Source organism: Mytilus trossulus, chromosome 7, assembly GCF_036588685.1.
Source record: "Mytilus trossulus isolate FHL-02 chromosome 7, PNRI_Mtr1.1.1.hap1, whole genome shotgun sequence".
Lineage (NCBI taxonomy): Eukaryota > Metazoa > Mollusca > Bivalvia > Mytilida > Mytilidae > Mytilus > Mytilus trossulus.
Genome location: NC_086379.1, coordinates 53,444,313 through 53,471,549, shown reverse-complemented (window position 1 = coordinate 53,471,549; position 27,237 = coordinate 53,444,313). Strand labels below are relative to the sequence as shown.

Below are 27,237 nucleotides of genomic sequence, written 5' to 3'. Positions count from 1 at the left end.
GTATTTGGCACAACTTTTCGGAATTTTGGATCATCAATGCACTTCAACTTTGTACTTGTTTGGCTTTATAAAAAGTTTGATTTGAGCGTCACTTATGAGTCTTATGTAAACGAAACGCGCGTCTGGTGTACTTTATGATAATCCTGGTACCTTTGATAACTAATTAGAACACATGAATACAGACCCATTTGTAAAGAGGTTAGCAATTGCATGTAACATTTAATGTTTTCATGAACTGTTGTATCTTCCCTGCGTAATCTTATAAAATCTGATAAGAGTCAAACTTGAATCACAGAAAAGTACTCAATGATACTACTCTAAAAACTACAACAGAATGAACTGACATAGCATTTATTCTCTTCTATAGAGATTCTGTGTTTCTTATATTTTTTTTTAAAGATAAATATTTTTTCTCGCAGTTTTGCTGTTTTAGTTGTAAATTAAGCTTCGGGTTTTTTTACTTTGTATACGTTTCAGGACTACAATTGACTAAAAGTTAAAAGTATGCAAGACAACTGCAAGTATATTTGATATTAACCTTCCGGAGCACCTGAGATCATCCCTAGTTTTTAATGGGGTTCGGTTTGTTTATTCTTTATTTTTCTATGTTGTGTCATGTGTACTATTGTTTGTCTGTTTGTCCTTTTCATTTTTAGCCATTGCGTTGTCAGTTTATTTTCGATTTATGAGTTTGACTGTCCCTCTTGTATCTTTCGTCCCTCTTTGATAGACTAATAATATTAACTGGTCTAAATAAAGGCAACATTATTTTTTTCTAAAGGAACATTGAGGTAAAATTTGGTATTTTTTTGTTTAACAGTTTCAGAGTACAATACGGACGAACACAACCATTTACGTAAAATGATGGCAAAAATATGTCCAATTACCAAACTAATTGGAAATTCCGCAAGCCCTAAATCGTCATTATTAATTCTATGTAATTTTTACAGTGAAAAGTTGTGTGACACCTATGCATAGCAGTGAACGAATATCTTTCTAAAATAGACATTTTAATCTTACATTCATCTAGAAACTCCCAACACTGAATGGTTGAGCCTTGTTTAGTCTTTCCGTCAATTTCTAGTCTTTTTCTCGGTGGTACATTCAGAACTTTAATCAGGAGTTCAGATATAACAGCCTTGCATTGGACCATTACATTAGTTTAATCCAGGAATCATTTAATCAAAGGAATGCATAAAAGGACAAGTTGAACTAAAGTACTGTCAATATATTGTTTTGTATCAATGCGACTAAAGACAAACACAAACACTTGTCATGAAAAAGGATAGGAAAAACGAACCCAAATAAAAACAAATATTGAAACAAACATTTGTGATAATTGATTAAATTTTAAACCTGTTACAGGAGTGTTCTTAAGTTAACATATACAAGCTTAGCTACCCTAATGCATGTAAGAAAGATGAATATGTTATAATGGTAAGTTTCTAAAAATTATAAAACTTGCACAACTTCTAATACCATCTTATATTGAAACTTTAAGTAACCAATCGATTTCAAATTATTTCAAATTTTCATAAAATCTCAAAGCTGCTTAGTTATCCCTATTGTTGATTAAGATAACTTCTTGACAAAGAAAACGGTAAAGTTTAACATTAGATCTGTAAGTGTGTTCATTTTGATGAAATTTCTTGATACAATTTTAAAACAAGATTCAATTAAGAACATGCAAGTAAAGATTGTGAACATATTTTGTCCAACAGTTTCTGAGTAGAAGACGATTGGACATCGACTATAGACTCATGTGATGACAGAAAACCGACTTTTTTGGTAAATGAAAATTGTCCATTGAAAAAGAGTCCATAGCATGTGTATAAGTTTAACAGCAATTATCAAAGCTGTACCATTAACGCCCAATTGTCAGCAAACATCTCTTGTACCAATTAATGACATTTATTTCTTCTAAAACAATGGCACGTCAGTGTTTAAATTCTCTTTGTTAAACAGAAAATCAGAAATATGAAAGGATTTTTAAGCCTTTGATGTGTGATTAAACACTATTTTGCAATTGATTTATCTTAAGACGTGTTTGTTATTTAGATCATGCGTATTTACCCAAGTGGTGTATTAGAATAGTTTATCAGATATGCCTATGCCACTTGTTGGGAATGCTAAATTAAAATTAAGTTGAAATTGTTTAGTTTAAAATTAAAGCAAAATTTGATCTTCGAAAAAACAGATTTTTTCATGTATTCGAGTTTTTCACCGATAGAAAATATGATTATTTACCAGAAATATCATCTCACTTCCTCCAAAAATAACGATTTTTCTCATTTTTAATATATATATGGGAGTCGAGTTACTTGTATGCCAAGTTAATCAGTTTTCTTCTTTTCCGTTAACAGTATATAGTTACCAGCTTCTGAAGTGTTGCCAGTGACATATTTTGCAAACGTAGAATTTGTTGATATATTTTTCTAATTATTCGATATCACTATGTTTAAATGTTCGTAGACTTGTTAAATTTACTGTGTTCTTGTGCAATGTATATCATATATGTAGCACAAGTTATGATAATTCCCTGATCTAGTTATCAGTTTGGATTCAGAATCTGTTGTTGTACATGCCTGTCTGAATACACTCTAAAGGTTGTTGCTTAATGTTGCTTCATTGTCCAACTTTGTTAATGAAAACCTACCAAAAATGACATAAGAAAATAATTCGTCATAGATTTCTTCAAAACAAAAGAGGTGCTTGCATGAAAATACTGAAAACAGAGATTTAGAATATATGAAAAAAATGCTGCATGTCTAAAATTAAGTGCTTTGTATCCTGAAGAAATGTCAAAAGTGTTCGTATTGCTTAGTCTTTAGTTTAGCATGCAAGTAAAATACTTCCGCGTTTGTTTTGCTCACATATTGGTATCAAGTCAAGTTATGTAACATTGTGTTCTATAGTCTCAAAGGAGAAGACGAGTGGACGACGACAATGGACTTTAAGTTATGGCAGAAAAAGTAAAAAAATACTGACCTCCAAAGAATAATTTGAAAAGGAAAGTCCTTAATCAAAAGACATCATCAAAAGCTCAAACAAATTAAACGAAGGGTAACAACTGTCATATTCCTGACTTGGTACAGGCATTTTTTAAATAGAAAATGGTGGATTGAACCTGGTTTAAAGCTAGCTAACCCTCTCATTTGTATGACAACGATGTATAATCAACACAAACAGACACGACAGGTGAAATTGTCAAAACTAGGGGTTCAACAGTCAACATTGAGTTATAATGTCAATAAATATGCTACCGGTTCTTTTTATCTTGATTTAATAATCAATGTTAACAAATACAGGGTTTAGCTTAGGGTGTTAGTTAGCGATAAACATCTGTATACGGCGTGTCTGGATAAGATGTTATAATAATAATAAAAAAAAATACCACAATCTCATAAAAGTGCTTATTCTATAGAGTAAACATTTCTAACATAAACGATCAAAGCAGTACAATTGACGCACCATTGTCAGCACACATCTGTTGAACAATTTATGTCATGTATTTCTTTTTAAACTATGGCACATCAGTGCGTTAATTCACTTTGTTTAACGAAAAATTAAAAATATAAAAGGATTGTTAAGCCTTTGATATGTTAAAAACATCATTATTCGATTGATTTATTCGTTGGAATTTGTTTTTCTTTATTTAAGGCCTACATGTATTTACAAAACTGGTATATTAAAGTAGTTTTCAAGAAATGCATAGTGCAACCCGTTGGGGAGGCCAAGTTAAAAAAAATAATTGAACTGTAATAATGATTGAATCAGCAAAGTATGATCTTCATAAAAAAAACAATTTTTCCGAGGATTAGAATATTCACTGATCAAAGATATCATTTAACAAAATATAAGTTCAAATAAATATCCCCTAAAGTAACGATGTTTTCTCATTACGTTATATGTAGAACAGGATTTCTGGTAAAAACCAAACGTTCACAGTAAACGGTTACCAGCTTCTGAAGTAGTTACATAGTTACACACAGGTAAACTTTAATGAAATATCATTTATAGTATATGATCATGTGCATTTATTTGTTATCTTTATTATGAAATGTACGTAGACTTGTTCATTTTATCCTATTTCGTATAGGTTGAACTTTGTAATTTCAGCTAACGCCTCTTTTGGTGAGATATAGATGAGTCTTTAGTAGACGAAACGCGCGTCTGGTGTATATACTAAATTTAGTCCTGGTATCTTTGATGAGTTCATTCATAGATAATTAATTTTGTTTACGTACTGGTTCCCAGTTATAATCTCTTTGTTTCATTTCATAAAGACATAACTTTGGAATGTTAACAGTAAATCTGCACATGCATATTGTTTATATTGAAATCTGTGGCAATCCTACAGTCAAGAAAGTCGTAGTTAAACAATTTTTTGTTAGTTAAAACTCTTAGAACATTGAAAATATACACAGCCCTATATGTTGAAAAAATTGTAGTACATATGAACTTTCCATTCTAGGATATTATTTTTTGCAAAACTTCATAGTAAAAGTGGTAAATTTTTAGTAGTAAAAGGATTTCCTATAGGAAATTGCATTGTCGATATTCACAGAAATGCAAGCTTTACACGTATCAATAATTATGATAGTTCCCTTTTACAGTTATCGGTAGGGAAATAGATTCCGTTGTTCTTACACATTGGTGTTCCTATGTTCTGGTGTGTATTTCGTCTTTCAGGAATGGTGCTATCAAAATTATTTTTTATTGAGAAAAGTGTTAAAACACATCAATAGTTGAATTTATCACAACTTTCTTCAAAACTAAAGAGGTGCCGACTGGGAGATACTGAAAAAAGGAATAAATCTAGTAACACCTAAAAAATACGAAAAACTGCTGGTGGTTCAAAAATAACTTCAATGTATTAGACATTTACATTCTTCTAATCCTACAATACATTTAACCAAAAAGTGCATAAATTTCTGACCAAGTTCTGGATAAGAGCGAAATGCATATTTTAAGAAACGTTTGAAGAAATGTAAAGCATTTGTGAGTTGCTTATTTTTCAGTTTAACAGATGAATAAAATAATAATTGAAGAAACAAAATTCTGAACCTGTAAAAAAGTATTGCTGAGTTTCCAAATTACATGCTTTAATTAAAGATATATTATAACAAAAACATAAACATGTTTCTATGCTAAGGCATCAAAATATTTGAGCTTGTACTACCAGTAATACCAAATCAAAATTAGTTAATCAATTTTAAGTTAATTTTCCTTAATAATCTACAAGCTGCTAAGATATTCCCATCGTTTAATAGAACAACTTTCTTGACATGAAAACTATATACTTGCAAATGTTTTACCTTGTCACTCCAAATGTTATGAAAGAGCTTTTAAGTTACATGATCAGTTAATGGACTTTTTAGATAAACATTTTACTCGTCTGCTTTTAGAAATAAAGACAAGTTTTGGTGTCAACCAGCACACATAGTTATAATAAAAGAAAAGAAAATTATCTATAGGCGACAACATCGTTGCAGTTTTATACAAAGTTTTCCTTTTTAGGCTATGAATTGTTAGACTAGTAATTCACAAAAAAACGTGTAAAAACCAATATGTGGCTGAAATCTTTAGCCATGTGCCCATATTGGCGAGAACTTCATTTCCTTTTATGACGTTGCAAATGGCTGAGAACGATAAAATTTCGTAGACCTTATATCGTTTGTTTATAATCATTCTCCTACCTTTCATCATAGGAAATGTTTATTATTTAACATAGAATAGAACACTAGTACCAGAGAATACATATTTCATTTGATTCTTCAGGAGGTGGTCACATAAATTATGAAGAAATTATACTAATTGTTATGCTAGATTTGGGTATTTTATAGCTAGGTCTTAGCGAATTCGTATTTCGTAACTACTTACGCAAACGATTCCTGCACATCAAACTTCCACTTAATCTCATTTATATGCCTTCATTTCTTCATCTCTTTTGCTTCAAAACCCAAGTAACAGATTTATTCTTATGATTTATCAATTAACGTTAGCATTTTTTACTTTTTTAGTACTAGATCAGTTCAATATATTATGTCGTGATCATATTAATGATTTATACTTTATGAGAAAAGTTCATTAGTTTGGGAAACTTTTGTCTGATCCTATTTGTCGCTTTGATCAAATAAAAGTAATATAATAACAAAAATAAGGCACCATTTACTTTTATTGAAACTAGAAAGAAATTGGTGTACAAACAAATCTTAAATTATAACAAATTTGTCTAGCACAAAACAACGTATCAAAATTTGACGTTTTAACAATGATTGGGTTCAAATGTTTACAAAGGTCGATCCTCGGTTGAGTTCGTTGAAAAGTCATCATAAAAAACACTTCTTAACTAAGCGACGATCAAACATTACGTTAAATCTATTGATATATATAATATTCCAATGGATGACAGTAGACAGTAGATTCAAGTTGATACATTGGTTTTCAAAGAAAGGCAAATCCTAACAAACTGCAGTTCGAGAGTTTTATTAAGGTCTGCACAAAAGTATATCATATCCCCTTACAATGGCTTTCTGCTAATAATCTTGTGTTTGTACCACCTTCTCATTAAGCGATATCGGGGTTGACTCATTTTAAATATTTAACAAATGTTTTATTTTATAGTATCCGTTATGGTTCTGCAAGACTCTATAAAATATTAACTCGAGATACATCTTTTATAGTAGGAACAAATTAATTAACTTGGGGAACAACTCAATTTTGAAAAACCTAACGAATCTTGTTTAGGTATCGACAAGAATTTGAGTGATAACATGGATTCCAACTTAAATTTACAATGATCGAGATAATTTTATAACCTTTGATATCATCCCAATATCAAATTTATTCCTCAGATGTCTAAATCAATAATTTGACTTCTTTGAAACTTCGAACCGTTTTTAATCAACCGAAATACTGAAAAACAACTACCATATTCCCAACTTAGTAACGGTTTTATAGCCATTAAAACCTTGAGAGTTGTTTCATTGGCACTTATATCACATCTTTTTTTATCTATAAAAGAGGGGTGAAAGATACCAGAGGAACATGCAAACTCATAAATCGAAAATAAATTGACAACGCCATGGATAAAAATAACAAAAGACCAACAGACAAATAATTGTACACAAGAAACAACAAAGAAAACAAAAGACTGGGCAACACGAACCCCACCAAAAACTAGGGGTGATCTCAGGTGCTATGGAATGGTAAGCAGAACCTTCTCCACATGTGGCACTCGTGGTGTTGCTCATGTTATTAAAACCCGGTAAATATTCTAATTCAATTGGTCAAATTCATGAAAAGAGCACAGGATTGTAGTTACGACGTAAGAAACTTATTTGATATCATCTGTGAATCGGTTATTCCATAAAGATCAAACAACTCGTAATGGCGTCCGTAAAATTTTAAATACGAAGGGATGATTTCAACTTCACCATTTGGAACTCTTGGTTTTATAGCTTTCTTGTCAGCAGCTATCCTCTATCAAAGAAATCATGATATGAAATACAACCGCGGGAATATCGTATGCAAGGGCTGCTGTTATGTTGCTACATAGAAATGAAAAGTTCGTCTCTTTTGTCGTAAAATTTTGTTTTGAACCGACAATTTCTGGATTTAAGTCAAGATATGATGCAGAATTAGTTCGATGGGATAGATGCGTCCAACATAGTCACCAAATTTTGAATTATATAGTGAGAGAACATCATCTATATAGCGGAAAGTAAAGTTAATGGGTATTGCTTACTTCTTATTTTTCATCCGAAGAAGTTCCTGTATAAAGTCAGCCTAATCAAGAAGAGGGTTCCCATTAAAATACAAACTGTCTGTTGAAAAACATGTTCTCCAAACGTACCAAATATGTTGTCAATCAAAACAAGCATCTTGATAATGTCAGTTTCAGAGAAGAGAATATTTTGTTTGAATCAGTGTGATCCTTTACAAAGTAGGATTTGTCCCTTGCTAACCTCCCGCTCATATAACAGTTATCAATAGTTTCATTATCTTAACAAAATTGGGTGAGAATGATAAAAATATAGCAGATCAAAATAGTAAGAAAGCCAAAACAAAAACAAATTTTAAGAGAATTCAGAACCCAAAATTCTAAAAAGGTCTGCATACACACACATGTACTCATAACCTAATAACATATCGCAGCCGGGGAGATCATCGGCTTGCCCTTGATTATAATTTCTACTTGTTCAGCAAAAATTACGCAACAGTAAAACTTCGATACGACTAAAATTGTTGTACAGATATGCATACTTGTTCCTATTATAATGTGTATGTTATTCATTAAGGAAAGACAATATTTATTTTTGGATCAACAAAGAGTTCGTTGACAATAAATTAATCTATACAAATTGATGCGACTTTTTTTCTCGATAAAAGAATCTAAAGTTATTTTTGTCATTTCACTAATACATTTGTTTGCATAAGATGGGACCATTTTGGTAAATAAATAAAGGAGCAGTAGTATACCGGTTTTCAAGTTCATGGATCGATTGACAGAAAACTGAAAACAAATTTTGGTTACAAACTAAAGCGGAGGTAAACTTTAAAATGTCGTTTCAATTTTGAAATTGGCAAACTTTTTGCTTTGCAACGGAATTCTTTCAGTAAAATTCATTTTTTTTTCTTCTGTCACTTAAGTTTTGGAATACACAAACATAGATCTTAAAAGAAAAATGACGTTTTACAAACTTTCGCTCAACTTCTTCAATAGTTATCAAAGGTACCAGGATTATAATTTAGTACGCCAGACGCGCGTTTCGTCTACATAAGACTCATCAGTGACGCTCATATCAAAATATTTATAAAGTCAAACAAGTACAAAGTTGAAGAGTATTGAGGATCCGAAATTCCAAAAAGTTGTGCCAAATACGGCTTAGGTCACGAAATGAGGTTTTTACAAATGAAACATTTAACCAAAGACGCAACTTAATTAAAATCAAATACGCATCAAATCTATATTTAGATCATACATACATTCAATTTGATCTACAATCCTAATTTTTCACTAAGACCAATAATCATAAATGTTTAACATTTCGTAGACTTAAGTATATATGTAGGATGATTGGCATTATCATTTTCTCAGTTTCCTAGGGGACAGTGGCAGTTATTTATTTTTCAGATGTAGAAATGGCAAATTAAATGGTAGTGTCTGGAAAAAAATGAAAATGTCATGAACAGGAAAGTCCAAAGTAATCTTCTTCTCAGAAATATGTAGTATTAGTACATTTTATGACACTGATATAAAATTAAAACCACAGGAATTGTAAAAGTACATTAAATGTTCTCCACAAAACCAACAAAAGCTGTATAGTATTGTATGTTGAACCATAAATCAAAACAAAACAATACTGTATGATCACTGTAAAGGAAACAAACAGAACTGAAATATAAAAAAATGATGAATTTAAATCACGATTGTTTGAAGAAAGATAAGGATCAAATGTCAATGGTTTTTGTTGTTTTCGGCTATCCAGTGGCAAATATTTCATACATGTTCAGAACAATTAAATGTCAATAAGAAACAATCCCGAGATTGTTGCGCTCGCCTATAATTTAAAATAGTTGTGCAATTAGTCAAATTCTGAACAGGCCTGCAAGTGGAGAAACATTAGAAAATTGATACAACAGACTTTTAAGTTTCTATTGAATATATTCACATTAGACACGGGACGATTCATAGCTTTACAAATTGCATAGATTCTTGTCAGTTTTGGAGAAGTTTCTGATCAATTTGACATTTTGAACAATAAGATACGTGTAAACTATAATTTTTTCCATTAATGAACTTTGTTGACCGATCTTTCGGTGTATTTTTCTTATTTGTGTCGTTATGATGATGTCTCTAGAAACGAAGATACGACAATCAGTAATAAATTTTCTAACCTTTTACTGGCTCGTTCTCATAGAAAACGGTTTCATGCTATGTTTAGAATCGCTAAGCTAGTGTCCTCCACCCAGTTTACAGAGATTCGCCACTGACTTGATTTAAAACAAACATTTCTTTTTCCTGTTGATTTTATAAATTTACAACTCCTTTAGAGGAAAGTTGACCGTAGATAACGTTTGCTTCTGTATATGCCAGTTTTGGCAACAAAGCTCCTCAAGTATTTTGTATACACAGATGGCTAAACGTCTTTCATTGTTTAGAGTATCAAATATTCCTGGTGAAATTAGTTCGAAAAGAGCAACTCGGACGCGCCATATATAGTACTTTAGTGAGTGTCATTTTCAATGTATGTACAATTCCTTAATCGAAAAATGAATTTCAATGAAATCTCAGTCCAATATATAAAATCAGTCAAAAAGTGACAGTTTATAGCCGATATTGATATTCAATAAGAGAAATGAAATAAAACTACAAGGCAATACCATTCTATAAATGTTCATAGCAATCAAAATATTCTTGTTACCACTATAGAAATCATGATCTCTCAATCTAACATCGACCGTAATATTTCTAAATACAACCGACCTTGTACAATATAAAATTTCAATAAAACGCAGTAAATTTTTACAAAATCTTAAAATACTGCATTTTTTTTAAAGTCATAAGAAACGAGTGACCGATGAAAAATAATGTTCTTCCAATTCTTGAACCAATGCATACAAACATCATAAACTTAGTCTTCTGTGCTCGAATTTATCATTTTGTTCGTGTAAATTTCGTATAATCGTCAATTTTTTTTTCAATCGGTCAGTGTTGTTGTGAAAATATGGCAGGTAATTAAAGTTCGTGTTTTGAAGCCGAAGTTTAACGATTGTCACCTGTTTGTCAACAATTGACGAAAAATAAACAGAAAAGCATGGAAATTGAGCACGTGTTTAACATGTAAATTCAGATAATAGTTTTTAACTGTTTATTTTAAGAACATCCATGCGTATTGTTGTCACCGGATTTTTACTAGATGAGTCACACTGAGGTCACCTTGCATACGGAAAATATGTCGGGGGAATTGTTGCTGGAAGGAAGCAATTCAAATAAAGTAAATTTCTTCTAAATATGAATAAATTAAAGAATTTTCTTCAGAAAAAAGTATATGTATAGAAGTTTTATAATGAAAACTATCCATTGAGTTATAACAAACATATGCATTATTATTTTTTGAATTGAGGTTTCTTATGACTTTAAACAAACCATCCAATAATGGTTTAATATGAAGAATTTAAAAAAAAAGATTTAACTCCCAATATCAATACACAAACATCAGTCATAACCGGTTTCATGACAAAAATATGTGTGAAAACAAGAGATTGACCAACCCAACAGAAATCTACTTGCGTTGGTTTGATTTCTTGTATTTCCTTTATATTTATGCTATTCAGCACCAAAATAAAACTACGTGGTAGTTAATATACTTGTCAACAACAAACGTAATCTAGATATTATAAAAATAGACAAAACTGTTTTGTTGATTTATGACGATTACACAAAAAAAAACCTTGATATATAATTCAGTGCAAAAGATTCATCGTATTTTCGGAATACATAACGCTGAATAATTCCCAGAGCGTGTTCAAATTAAGACATTTCATTTCTTTATCATTAGTGTTAATGATGGACGATTTTGTACATCAAACTATTTTTATTCGCTGTGGACATTTTCTGTCATTTCTGGTAACAAGCAATTCCATCTTAAGTGGCTAGTGTCTGGTATATTGTAAACATGCTTTAAAGAAATTGAAACATTCCTTCAGAAGTGTCGTCTTCAACACTATCACGTGATTTGATTATTTCCTGTAACTTAATCGATCGTATATTTCATTTACCTTTATATATGTAATAACTTCTTTCAGCAAAGAAACATCTTTCAAGAATTCCTTTTAAAAATTTCAGCTAGAACCAATTTATTGTGTATGGTATAGTAAATCAAGTTTTCTTTGTATATAATTTGTTTTTGTTGAACATCCAATTGATTGACTTTTCTATGCAATGGTACATACTCTGTAAGTGGAAGGGTATTTGACGATATAGAATAAAAATTGACTTCTTCTTGTCACTTACAGACCCAGTTATGTCTCCAGGATACGGTAGTTTAAACATTAAACGAATCATGTTAAATTGAAAGGGGGAATTACAGTCAATCGATCTTAATTTCAAACCTGCATTTAGATATTCTCTTAGAAAGCTGTATGGGATAATTAAATGTTGTCTTCCATCAATAAGGAATCATATCAAGATTCCAATAGACATCTTTCAAGGAAAAAAAACTATTTAGTTTATAAATCGAGTCTAGGAATAAAAAGTATTTCATTGTCAAATTATGAGAATGTTTTTAAAAATCACGCAATCGAAATAATGCATTTATTTAACTGTTCAGAGGGAAATTAATCTATACACATGGAAAAAAAGTATTGCAACTTCTTGATTTTTTAAAACTTGAAAAAATCAGCCTCTTATTTTTGATGGAATATGATAAAATATTTGTACAATAATATTGAAATGTAGTTAATGATAACATTTGCATTCAAACGAACAAAAAATGTATGAAAAAATAATGTTTTATTTAACCATAATCTGTTAAAAAAAAATCATTTTACAACTCAACTGTAGTGAACTTTACAATTTCAAACATTTCAACATTATTCTTTAGATAATTGTTCACATCATGGTTGATCGTTATACGCCATAGAATTAGTACTTTGTGGGCAGCCTCCATTCAAACGGATAACCGCATCTTAACGTCTTCTGATTCCTGCCATAAGTCGACTAGTTTGTTGCTAAGGTGGAACAATGGATCTTCCTCCACGATGCTAATTTCCAAATTTGTCGAGCTCTGCACTATATTGAATACCGGCAATTGTTTGTCTGTTCGTAGGAATAAGTCCCCGAAATGGTCTTATCGCATAATAACCAGTAGCGATGAGCCGATCTCGAACAGTTCTTGTTTAAAGGCTCCTCTATGTTCATCACTCTCTTTTTAGGATTGTATTGGGTTTACTTCTGACCTACCTTCATTATGCTTGATTTTCCCTAGCAAATGTTATAGGGGGTCTTCTTGATCTCGGAAGGTCTTTAACATCGTATGTTGCCTGATTTTTATTCTCAAAACGACTTATTGTGGAATGGTGATTACCAACAATACGTGCAATTGTCACAGCTACATACCTGCTTCTTTCATGCTGATTACCCGCCATCTTGCTGCAGTTATGAGTTGTGGATGACCAATTATATTCAAGGTATCAATCACATAAACTTGGTTATTTCAAGTGTTGAAAACAATGAGGATAAAAACACTCTTTTTATTGTTTGCGAGTACAGTAGCTGCATGTGCAGATAAGAACTTATCGAGTCGATATGTATTGATTAAACTCAGGTGATATTAAAAAAATGTTTAACTAGTTCTTTTTCAACAAATTATATCACAAAAATAGGATAAAATAAAGATTGTTTTTTTAATTTGAATTTCAATTTGATGTTGCAATACTTTTTTCCATGTGTATATAAACTTAGACAAATATCTCATAACTATCAAATGAAAGGCACATTAAAATTCAGACGGATTCAAATGAAATTTTGATAATGAACAAATAAGGACCTAAAAGAATACCAAACCTAAAAGAATCCTACACAATCAGATTTTTTGTTTATATATACATACAAATTCCAATATAAAGTTATAATAAAAGAACATTTTTTTATTTCATTCATATATTTTTTAAGTTGTTATATAAATTGTTGATAGAACTATAATACAATCGTTTATTTATATTTTCCACTGTTTAATATTTTTTTACGAAAATTGAAACCGGTATGATATAGTTTCCTTAACTTCTTGATATATGGTATTTAATTGATTGATCAGTTTACAAAATAATTAAATAAAGTAACCAAGCAATTACAAATTTTCAAAGCAAGTACATTATGAAGTATAAAACATACATTTTGATCTACGAAACAGGGATGGTTTTCTCTTCGTATACGTATACTTCATGAAGTGAACCGTATTATTACATGTTCCTGGTTTTATGTTTGCCTTTTGAGTACCAAACAGAGTTGATGGAAGTCAACTTAGGCGTGCTATGATTGGTTATAAGGGTATGATATATTTGTTTCTATTTATGAATAACTGCAGTGTGTATATTTACAAATTTTGAAAACACTGAAAAATTTCGTGAGAATTTTCGAAAATACTACAACTTTTTCATTCATTTGATATAAATTGACGCTGGATATGGATACTATAAACAAGCTCCGAACTATTTGAATTCAGTTATGCAAGTGGTAAACATATAAAATCAAAAAAAATATATATTTCTTAAAAGAAAACTGCATGATTATTCCAGATTCAGCTATAAAACCAGGTGTAAACAACAAAAGTCTACATAAGAAATATGCCTATTCCAAGTCAGGAATATGAAAGTTGATGTGTTTGAGCCTTGGATTTTGCAATTTTATTAGGGACTTTTCATTCTGAATTTTCCTCTGAGTACCGTATTTTTGTTATTTTACTTTTAACATAATATAAGGACAACAGATACTTTATCTCATCTGTTCTATGGTTTGCAATATAGTGATTTGTTATAAATTAATGTTAAAATGTGTAACATAGTCATTGTGAAACATAGATAAATAAATAAACTGATTATCAAAGCAATTATCAATACAAGCAATACATTTTTGTACCATCGACTAACTTATATAGAATTTTGTATATACTAGTACAGCGTAAGCATCTTAGTCTAGTTATACACATCCCGATCTCCTTTTTAATTTGAATAAGGATTTTACTACGCAAAATTCAAATTAACCGGTAAATGATATCAACCACGTGAAGAGTTTTTTTATCATCGTTTTCCACTTTTGAATGAACTGTTGCGCAAAATTTGCTTTACATAAGGGTTGATTTCAATAATTCTTAAAAAAAATCGGATTGTTCCATATATAAACCAAAACCGTTTTTTTTCAAAAAAGATTTTATAAAACTGATCTGCTTTGGTGCAATATTTCCAGAATTATGGAGGTAATAAAAAGTTTGTAAAAAAGTCCTGATACATGTAGTTTTGTAATGCACAATCAATGACAAAAAAACTTCCTTAATCTCAGATAAATATCTTAACATTATATGTACTGCCTCTTATAAAAAGAACTTTTAACATATTTTTGTTATAACTCCAACCTCCAAACAGAATCGAGTAATAGCTTTAAAAAAATCAATAAAAACGTAAAATAAAGGAATTGTTTAAACCAAAAGACAAAAATAATTGTAAAAGCACATGCAAGCAAGTTTAACGATCGTATCAAGAGTTGGATAGCCTTTCCTTCTGACATCTTATGCTTAAGGAATCACTTCAAATAGTTTGGCTCATTGATAGTCTACCATACAATACTGTAGAAAATAATTTTACCATGAAAATCGCAAGTGATATTCGCTTATGGGAGTATCCCTTTTTTTAAAGGGTAAAGTTTAAAATAATATTCAAGATTCCAAATTTCCCTTTCTATTACGTTACCGTACAGAGTTACATTACACGTTTGTAATCACAATTTGGTATTTCAAAATTTCGATTTTTGAAAATAATATTTCTTTTTATATTTTCCAATTTTTAAGATAATTTTTCTGAATCTTTTCATAATTTAATAATGTTATTTCTAATTGTTGAATTTAAAAATAAAAGTCCGTCCAGTATGTTTTACTCAAGGTTTAAACAAATAGTTATGCCAATACTATCTTTGTAAGTAAATCGAATGTCTAGATATGGTTGTGATAGATTATACTGCTAATCTTCACCATTTTGTGATAATTTTGAAATAGCTTATATATTACCATTAAATGAAAAGAAAACTTTACTTTCATTGATACTACTGTAATTAATTTAATCAGTCAATATTTAGTATTTTGAAAAAAGAGGATCAATTTGGGGGAAAGATAATAAGAAATGTAATATATCCGTTAAAATTAACCATTTAACTGATCTTCTTCGTGATGGACGTTTATCGTATATTTTTACATGTGTTGTATATTGGTAAGTTCAAACAATCAATAATTATTAATGTCTGGGGTGTTTTTTTTATTTCTTGTAAAATAGATAGTTACATAAATGCAAGATTTGTTTTGACAGCAGTTTGAGTTGACAATAAAAGCAAAAGATTTTTCATGAGAGGAATACCCATATGAATGGTGGTTTGAGAAAGTGAACACTGAGTTCTGACATATTAAATATAATGATTTTTTAGTGTCGAGGAACTTGTTGAAATGAATAGTATAAAAATAGCAAGAAGTTCCAATCTTTAAGGACAACTAAAAAAGTTCTTGACTTGATACAGGCATTTACTCATGTAGGATATGGTGGATTTTAAACTTCGGTTTATAGCTAGCTAAACCTCTCAATTGTATGACAGTTGCACATAATTGTATTTTTGTTCCGACAAAATATGTGGGCAAAACAAACAGACATTTATGATTAGTGAAATCGTCAAAATTTGGTCAGCAGTTAATTTTGTGTTATAATCTCAATCACTTTAAAAACAAACACCTCTTTTAACACAGAAAAACAAAATTTCATAGAAAATTAATGGACAAAGTAAAAATGAAATAAAAGCATACAAAAAGTACAATAGCACAATAACACTATGACGGGATGTATAAATACTCAAGTTTCGCCAAAAGTATATTACAAAAAATGGACTTTAAATTTACAAATAAAACCACTATAATGCCTAATTAAAACGCTGAACAACGTCATTACCTATAACATATACTCCAAAACCAGCATGTATTATTTGTGGATATGATACGGAATATTAATTTAGTGTATTCATGTGTCATCATTATTTTTTGTATTTCACACAGGACTATGTTCACATGGCATAGTTACCTTTTCAGAGAGTTTGACTTCAACTGAAGGAATAAGTGTACTTTCAATCAACACGTCTACTCCTATGTCTACTTATAACATAGCTGCCAGTTCCGCTGTTAATATCAATAAAACAAATAAAAATACACGAGGGTCAAGCAAGTCACAATGGAATGTACAAACATTAACAAGTTTTCATCAAAATATGCACACTGATGAATTATTATCAAACAAAATAACTTATACCATAAAAGAAATCGATAATAGCTCTGTGACTGGACCGATATTTTTGCCGATTTTATCATCAATGCATTCTACGATTTCAAGTTGGCATTCTACACTACAAATCGACAACGCTGCGTCAACTCAATATTTAATTACAAACAGCAACAACATTCTGAATGATAACAGCTCAAATAAAATTACAGAAATAATACGTACATCAATTACAATGCATACAGATGACGGACGTTCTGATTATAGGGTACAATCAGCAAAGAATACAAGAACACATGTACCATCACTAAGGATGCACACTTCAACAAACTTCAAATATTATACGACGCCAAGTCAACAAAGAAATAACATAAATAGCAGGCAATCGACATCATCGGACATGCAGACATCAGGTTTATCAACAATACATGCGACTAAGCTAGCGAAAAAGCCATCTTCTAGTTTCGCAACAGCGGTGTCTGTACATAGTAAGACAAACACTCCAACTTTTATTACTCCAAGTATACCAAGTTATAACACTCCTCTTCGACGACCGCCACATAGAACATATGTGGTAACTAATCGTGAGTATAAAATATATTAATGAGTTAATGACGAAAACATCAGTTGTATTTGTAATTATCTACACATAATACTTATTGTAAATTCATGTTATGTAGTTTATATGTATTCGTAAATATATATCGGCTGTTGTTCTTTAGAAATGAGGTTTATAAGGACGTACACAATCACATCAGAAGCTTACAAGTCGATGAGAAATTTACATTTATTAAGCAAATAATTTCTGGCATTCAGTTTCAACCCTCCATTTGTTCCTCAAATATCCTGTACCAAGTCAGTAGTTTGGCAGTAGTTATCAAATAGTCCGTTTCTGAAAATTATTTTACGTGTGGTTTTTTTGGGGGTTTTTTTGCACTACAGTGTTTCTGCTGTGCCGATGTGTTCCTCTTATAGTTGATGTATGTTCCTCAGTTTTAGTTTGTAACCCGGATTCTTTTTTTATTAATGAATGTATTACTTTGGAACAGCGCTATACTACTATTGTCTTTAATTATTGGATTGTATTCATATCTTCTCTCCTATTTAAAATGTCTTTTTGTCGATTTCATTTTCTAAACTGATTTGGCCTTCCATTTTTTAACGCTACTGTCGAGTCTGATGTACAAATTATAAGAGTCAGTTTTTCACCGACAATGAGAAGGTAGTACCATAGTAATTCTGACGTCCCGTCTTCATTGCTGACTGAATAAATTATTATTTATTTTGGAATACAAGAAATATGAGTAGCCTAAGCAACGTGAATAAACATAACATAAGACAAATATTTTTAACTAAAAAATAGTAGAAATAGAAATAATAGAAATAATAAGAGGCAATATTATGCCACTAAAATTGCAACAAATTAAAGATTATCGAACTTAAGGGTGATTCCAAAACCAGGGAAGTCAATAAATCAAGGAAAAATAAAATGTTTTAAAACTGTATCAAAAAACAAATAACTGTCATATTCCTGATTTGGAACAGTTGTTTTCCGAAGAAAATTTGTCAATCCTTAGTTTTATTGATATGAGTTTTTTTGTTTAAATAACATAGAGAAAATATCATGGATACAATCAAATCAGATAAATAAAGCAATTACGTATGGCTTTGTAGGAAAGATATTATATTTACTTTAAGGTGCTTCTTTACTGTAAACTTACCAATTAGACGGAACTCTCTGATATGAAATCAATTTTAAGAACATATGTTGACAAAAGTTATCTTATTTTTTTTATGAAGAATATCCAGACTGTGGCAATGTTTTACAGCAGATTCCAGCTTTTCTGAACATTACAGAACACGATCAAGGTAGTCTAAAACGAAATTTAAATTTTATATCTGTATCAATAACAATACTAAACGATGTTCAGTTTCAAATAAGGACTACCAATGCGCTACACAAATCAGGCTTGTCTCACTATGAGGCATCTGCAATTGCAATGTGAAAGAGTATATCGTATGACTAGATGGGTTGACCCGTATAAATATCCAAGAATGTATAGGGGCATATGACCAAATGTTGTATGATGTTATTGTAATGCACAATTACATATGTATTTACTTGTTTTTGACAATAACCAGTTTTTAAATCTAAGTTATAAAAAAAGATAATGAGAACAAGAAAATCTTGTCTTAAAATATTTCAAATTGCAAAAAGGAAACTGGGCCTTCTCTTGACAACTTTCTACAAGAGAGGCAAAAGATGTTACACTCAAACCCATAAATCAAAAAGAATCTGACAACGCCATGGTTAACAAAAGAAAAAGACAAAACTTCAAACAAAATTACAGTAAACAGAACATAGAAAACTCAAAATGACCAACAAGAACCCAATCAAACACTGGGGTGATCTCAAATACATCTGGCCGTTTCCTGCTTTTAAAAGAAAATATGATACTTAAATATTTGTTATTTTTAAAATATATATATTTTTTTCGGGAAAACATGTATACAAATAAAAAAGAACTTTATGACTTATCTTTGTTTTACAGACAAAGTCATGATGACATTGATACATGGTACATCAATTAACATAAGTTTAGATATCGTATTTCCTGCCAATATCGTGTCAGTTCTACAGAAACATTTCAGACTTAATCTTCTTAACAATCATACTACAGACATCATTCTGCAAAGTGCGGTGGATATAGAACAAATATATCTAGATACGGTATACGATATTATATTTTTACTTTTTTTCGTCTTCAAAGTACAATTATTTTAGAGTAAGAATGATTGTTGATAAATTACAAAATCCTCATAATACAAAAAACTACGCCTCAGACCGTCATTCAAGTTCAGGCAAACAAATTACTGATTGAACTGCTGTAAACTGGTATGAGAAGTTTATTTCGTTGCATTAAACCACAAAGCATTGGGTTTTCTTACTTTGCTAACAGGGAAATATCAAGTTATTTTCCAACTACAATCATACCTAAATACGAATGTTCTTTTGTCTTTTTTTCTATTTGAAAATCTGTAGAAGGTGCCAAAGTGACAAAAAACAATCAATATGAAGTAGTAGTTTGACCTTCTTTAATCTTAAAAGAGTAATAAGGTGCCAAATAGGCATTTATACTTTAAAGGAAAACTTTCAAAGGATGGCCATAACTAAAATAACCAAAAAAAAAGATTGAAAAATTAAAAGCATGCTGATGGCTTTTTCGCATATTTTGTTGATTGTTACATGTAATTTTAAAATCTGTCTTTAAATGTTTTTCGAGGCAACTTGGCAGTATTTTAATCATTGTCAGTATATAAATATCAAATATATTTTAATAGGTGTACAAAGTTTAAACCTTTTTTGCTCATTTTTTTTTTATCAAACTTCAAAAAAAAAATTGAGGGATTTTAGATTAAAATGAGAAATTTATTATTGAATTTCAACGTAAACTGTTGTGTAAATATAAGAATGAATCCATTTTATCTTATGTATCAACGATGCAGAAAATGGGACTTTATTTAATATGTTATGTAACACTTAGTATAATTATAACCTGAATTTGATATTTCAGAACAATCTAAATAAAAAAAAGTTGGTTGTGGTATGATTATTAATAGCAGTTATCCACCGAAGACTCAGAAGAAGGATGTTTAAAACAATTAAGGTCATGGTACGGTCTTCAACAATGAAAACGAGGACATTTGATTGAGCAGCTAATAACTGATGTCTCATATTTTAGTAATGCCAGGTTCACCCTCGTTTGCAAAATGTCAATTTTATTATTTTATTAATTAATCTAATCAAATCATACTTTTTTTCCAGAAAACTGTTGTTAATTACGTTGAAATGAAAATCACATGTAGAAGTGCTGGAAATATTCCTGTGTTGGTAAGCCTTCAAAATGTTATAACACTGTGTTACGGTTTGATTTATATGTGTTTTATTATTTTATTTTATATACTAGGAAATGTTAGAAGTTAATTGCATGTTTAAATCATTTATTACACTCCTTTGACTTATAAAATAAAAAAATTCTTAGATATATACATTTAACTACGGGGGTTAGCTGAATTTATTCCTTACACAAAAAAAATTCACAGAGTGATATATGAGGTATAACAACTGAATACATCATTGCATAAATTTAACAGTTCCATCTCGATACAAAATTGCTCTTTCTGTACTCCTTTGCAGTCTTCGGTCATAATATACGACAGAATGGTCCTCTTGTCGGTAGATTCACCGATGATGTCATAATCCAGATTTAGTCATTTTGACTGAATGTGGATTCACTTGGCGAATGATTCGCAGGAGATATTACCCTTTCGTCGCAACCTGTATCACTCTATTTGAAATTCATGCGATTCCATATGTTCTTTTTCTTACTTTGATTTATCTTCTAACTAGATTTGAAGAATGGTAACCAATACATTGAAGCCTTAATAAATAAGTAATACTAAAAGATGCTCACAAACTCGCGGAAAGTGGTTTTTTTTTAATTTCGCGCGCAGTACGTCGACCTAGCATCCGCGAAAGCGTATATGATACGGATCGATGACGATCTCCAAATTGGGTTGTTTTCTCAATTTTTTTCTGTGAAAAGAAGAGTGTTTTCAAAGACAAATTAGGAAGAACAAAATACTACATTTATATGTCATATCACAAATATTTCGGATTTGTATGTTTTTTTAGGGGTGTTGCTAAATAAAATCGGTCTCTTCCTTGAGTAGTATAGATAGATTATAACTATTCCTCCCAAAATCAAAAATACTAATTTGAACAGCGGTATACAACTGTTTCCTTTATTTGTCATGTATAAGTTCATTACAGCGTTAACACAGGTTTCGACATTTAAGTTTCAAAACTTTCCGTACTGGTTTTTAAAAGAACGTTCAGTTTTAGAAAGTATAAACCTTTACCATCTCAACCTTGTGATAGAAGAATACGAAACTTTTACATTTCTTAAAACAGTAACTAGAGAACATTTAACCACTTTTAACAATTGAGAAGCACTATAAAAAGTGGTAAAATGTGTTTCGAAAATAATATAGTTATTTTTATCTTTTTTAATTTGAAGGCAACGTAGTGTTCAATTTATAGAAAATGAGTTATTTTGAGCATATACTGTTAGAAATTATAGGATTGAAAAAAAACATATATTCCATATAACTCAAGAAAAAACTATTTCCCACAAATTTTCACTGTTCCGACGTGTTTATAAAAAGATACCAATAATAGTGAAATTTCGGTTTGAAAATTGAAGCTCTTCAGCGACTCATAACTGTCAATAATCCAAATATACAGCATACTTTGTAGAGTCTGTATGACTATACATGAAATATTTGGAGTTTACATGGTAGTTGTCTGGTTTCTGCCTCATGGTACAGACGACATTTCCACTGTTTCGGATTGTAACAGTAACATCAACGGTTTAATACAAAATCAAATTCTTTTATTTTCTATTCACAGGGGCCTTTCAGGCATTAAAAAGATTAACATGATCATTCACACTTTCATACCAATCTTTCTCACTCCGCTCGCTCTGATTAAGGCTGTTTGAAAATGGTTTGGAGTGCTTAAATTCAATATAGATAAACAAGTGCATCTACTACACATTTAAAGACCGAACGCCATCGGTATTGTAAAAGCCGTAAATATCTTTCAGCAACAGTATTATTAACACACAACTAACCAACGTCTTCCTTCTTAAAGTACATGACAATGTCATATCAATTTCTAATGACATAACCAGGCTATTCAGTTTGAAAGGAAAAAAACATATTTCTGTTATAGATTATCTCGGTAACAAAGAAAATCAAATCTCGGTAAAAAAAGAAAATCAAATGAAAAGTCAGACATTAATATAAGATCACAAAGTTCCAATATAAAAATAAGTTAAGTCTTGTCTACAAGTATTTAACTAACCAATGATATAACATGAGGTTTGCAAGAAAAAAAACTGCTCGTCAAAAGTATTTCTGTTATGCTTACTAAGATGTTATGTGATTATATCAAAGATTTATTTCTATAGCTATTTCTTTTTAAAATACATCAGAGGCAAATTAGGTGTATAACCGTGTTTAGACAACCAAATATCGGACTCTTATTACCTTAAAATGTTTTAAGGCATGGTAGGAACAAGAAAACACAAATTTTGAATGGATTTTTTTTACTGCAGGGGTAGCAAAATATACAAACAACCAAGTTTCAAATCTTAATTGTTATGGAGATCTTTTTATAATTTATATAATTCATCAATTGTCTATCTATTATACATCTTTTGACTCACAAATATTTATCACACGGAAACATCTAAAACATTTTCAAAAATATTTTTAACTGACACCTTCAGTAGGAACGGTAAATTAATGATATTAAGAGCCTTAAGCGTGTCTCTCACTTAGGACAACATTGTATGTGCATCATTAGCAATGGAGACTAGAATATATTTCTTGACAAAAAATATTTTGTTTATCTTGTTTTGCTGATCATGATTACTGTTTCTCTCTAACTTTTAAATATTTTTTGCACAAAACGCAAAGAGGGTAAAAATTGATATTTATAGGGTTATTACTCCTACATGGATTTAATTGACGATTTTTGGTATTATTATCTTGTTTTTAGATCAATGTATTCTCTTGCCTTTTTTTATGTTTCTGTCTACCTTTTAAAGTTTTCCAAGATAATAGGAAAAAGCCCTACATAAAAATAAAAACGCTAAATCGTCATTAACATTCGATTCATTGTATATCTTATCTGGTTGGTCATATTTTGCTATAATATACAGTTTGTTTCTATCTTTTATAGTTTTAAACTAATGGACAAAATTGACAATCACTCCTTTAATAAGTCGTCTGGCAGTATTGGTGTAAATAGTCAGTAGGTAGATTCAATAATCTGCATTTTTTTGTCCCATTCAGATGTACTCCATCTATAACGGATTTACGATAGTAGATAAAACGGTCATTTCTAATCAAACTAAGTTGACCATGTTGTCAACAGTAAGGTGCCAAGTAAGCTAAACTGAACAGGAATCTCAAAATCCATAAAAAGTTTATATTTTAATCCATTTAGATTTATGTTATAAAGTTCCTGATGCCTTAAATCTTTACTAGGTGCATATGTTTGTCTTATTCAGATTAAATTTTGTAGTGAATTAAACATGGCCGTATTTGTCAAGTCATTCAGATGAATACTAAGCAAATAAATGAGGTCAAAGAACGATAACACGCATATAAATCACGGTTTACACGAAAGGAAATATTATCTATCTATTATTATTTCTGTAGTCGATTATATTTTAGACAAAGAAAGTCAACGTAACTGTGGAAGACATCGATGATAATGGGCCTGTATTTGAGAAAACAGACGTTTCCCAATGTGCACTTCCGGTTTACACAGCAGGCGCTGGCGAACAATTTGTTGTAAGTATAACAGTAACTAGTCACTGCGATTTATATAAAAATACTATTACCTTAGATATATATACTGGATTTATAAATCTATGCTATGACTGAGTATAAGTGCTAATTTATTTAGATCGTTTCTACGAGAGAAAAACACTGAACATTGCACGTCTGAAATGACTCAACCATATGTTTCTCGTGTTCGAGTGCGTTCTCTGAAGTTTAGGTGTATCATGAAGTTTTAAAGTTCTAACTTAATAAGTTCAAAATTATTGCATATTAAAATTTTAAGTGTCTAATTCTAAATTTTGTGAACCATATTAGTGCAATTTTTTATCTTTGTTTTGTCGGGTATTTTGTGCTGTCGCATATTATAGTACGAGAAACAGTTCGCAAAACAAAGATTTGCTCAAAGTCAAATAACGGGACAAATATACTGCTAAATAAAATATATTACTGTAACAAATGTTCAAATTGTGTAGTGTATATACATGTTGTGCAATAACGGTCGGGTACTATTTCAGGGATCCCTTTACCTTTCTCCAGGAGCAATACATGCGGTAGATGGTGACCTAGTGAAAACAAACAAAGTGTCGTATGCCTTCCTTCACGGTATGTCTTATGTAATGCTTATTTAAATGTACTTCCTCGCCCATTTTACAAACCTTTTACTATAGTATTACATTAGCCACTTTTGGTTCTATCCAAATAAAGTTTTTTTTTAATTGAAGTAAGCATGAAATCCCGTAATTGCAGTATTTGAAGGCCATATTTTTACCTATAATTGTGAATTGGATGGAGAGTTGTCTCATTGGCACTCATACCACATCTTCTTTCTGTTTACATTTCTAACTAGTTTAATTTTTCAACTGCTTTATTATAGAATATCGAAGTTTAGAAAAATACAAATTTAATCAAATTCAGCGTGTATGTTTAAAGCAATCAATGTACTAGCATACGTTTGTTACTTTTTGTATATATTTCTTAATAAAAAAAATTGAAATATTGTCAATTGAAGCTGTTTCACTTCAATTCCAGGAGATCCTGTGGATTATCAACGTTATTTCATAATAGATTACTTTACTGGTACCGTAAACAAAACATCCAACATCACCATTGCTGATCCTCATAATTTCGTTATAATTGTACAGGTACATTTACATGTTAGAAGTCGTAATTTACATAAATAACACAACATGAAAACGAGCTTTACTTCACTTTACTTTCAGTTCTATCTGCAACAGAAAATTGATACCATATGCCAAATAGAATGAATTATTGTTCTCGATATATAGCTGTTTCTTTGGTTTCATTTAAAAACCGTAATATAAGCTTGCATTATTCAGATGAACATAATAATTATCACAATTAACAAGGATTTCAATTGGCCAAGATTCTTTGAGATTTGATTTCAACCGAAGGTTAACAAAAAAAGGACTTCATCAAGGAAATAATACACAATCATCCCTTTAACCAAATGTAACGTCAACGTTTAGAAGAGAAAAATAGGAATGATAAATGAATGCGAAAGTCACAAAAAGACGAGCAATATAGTGGAAAAGTTCATTGTTTATTTAAATGCTTCTTTCATAAATACAATTGTTATCATAATCAGAGCACTTACACTGTTTTATTTCAGGCTACTGAGGAGTCTTCTGCGAAGCGAAGTCGAGTGGCGGTCTTAACAGTGTCTGTATCTCTGCCCCATAAACCTTTAAAATCAAATCCATACAGAGCCAACCGAACCGTCATCGCTGTCCTACAGATAATCAGCGGAGTTATCATTCTCGGTTTTACCATTGGCTTTATTTTCATTGTACGCCATCGAAATAAGAAGCATAAAATAGAATGTGACAAAGAATTTACCAAAACTGATGATATTGAAGATATTGAGGAATTCATGGTAGCTACATCGACAAATGAAGTAACCACGTGTTCTCATCCAATTCAACTGTTTGTTCCAGAAGAGCCTACCAAGTTAAGTCTGAAGTCACCTGATCCAATACAAACTGCATCCCGGTCTCCTGTGTCCCCTAGAAAAGTGAAGTGTGTGCTCCCTGAAAAAACATATCGTATGATCTATGGCAAAAAAAGGAAAACACCTACGAACATTGTTATGAAATAACGTGACGCATGAAAACCAACATTTGTTTCAAGGCGTAAATGAAACAAAAAGTTTGTTATTATTACTTTTATTTTATGTTTTGTCGAAATATTCATTGATTTTTAGTCATTGAAGTTTATACAGAATAATCCAATGATTTTCCTGATGTTTTTTTTATGTTCTTTCTTTATTTTTAATTTTCAATAAATAAAAAAGGAAATGAGGTTTTTAAATTTCTTTAAAATTCTATGAATACCGGGAGACAGGGTACCAAGTCAATCAGACAGCAACACAACGACAAGAATAACTAAAAAATCTAGATAAATATAAACTTAGATCCCGTTCACACTAGGACATTTAGATCGGTTTAAACTAGATCGGTTCTTCATGTGTTATGCCTCAAATAGCAGGTAGGGGGGTGAATTGACACTGTAAAAAAATAGGTCATGAACTTTAAAGTGAAGTAGTGGTTAAATCCATCTGAAAAAGGTTAAACATTAGCACTTCGGAAGCTGTCAAAAGATTTCAAGACCCCTTACCACAAAACTGTCCTTATTTTGAGTTAGGAACGATGAAGTTTGCTATAATTTTCGTATAATTTGTCCCAAAAGTAGTACAACACACTGCGAAAATATTATTGAGAAAGCGCAGGTGGTTTTTGTTTTTGTTTTTTGTTTATTTCATTTATTGTC

At 30.6% G+C, this 27,237-nt stretch overlaps 1 protein-coding gene across 1 annotated transcript; it reads left to right on the top strand.

Moving 5' to 3' along the window:
• Window positions 1-15,951: 15,951 nt before the first annotated feature.
• Window positions 15,952-26,691, top strand: LOC134727135 (uncharacterized). The gene is made up of 9 exons (XM_063591517.1): window positions 15,952-15,984; window positions 17,244-17,615; window positions 18,832-18,900; window positions 19,584-19,762; window positions 20,858-20,923; window positions 24,340-24,459; window positions 24,966-25,053; window positions 25,480-25,592; window positions 26,081-26,691. The coding sequence occupies exons 2-9, from the start codon at window positions 17,267-17,269 to the stop codon at window positions 26,564-26,566; spliced, it is 1,470 nt and encodes a 489-aa protein (XP_063447587.1). The 5' UTR covers window positions 15,952-15,984; window positions 17,244-17,266; the 3' UTR covers window positions 26,567-26,691.
• Window positions 26,692-27,237: the final 546 nt, after the last annotated feature.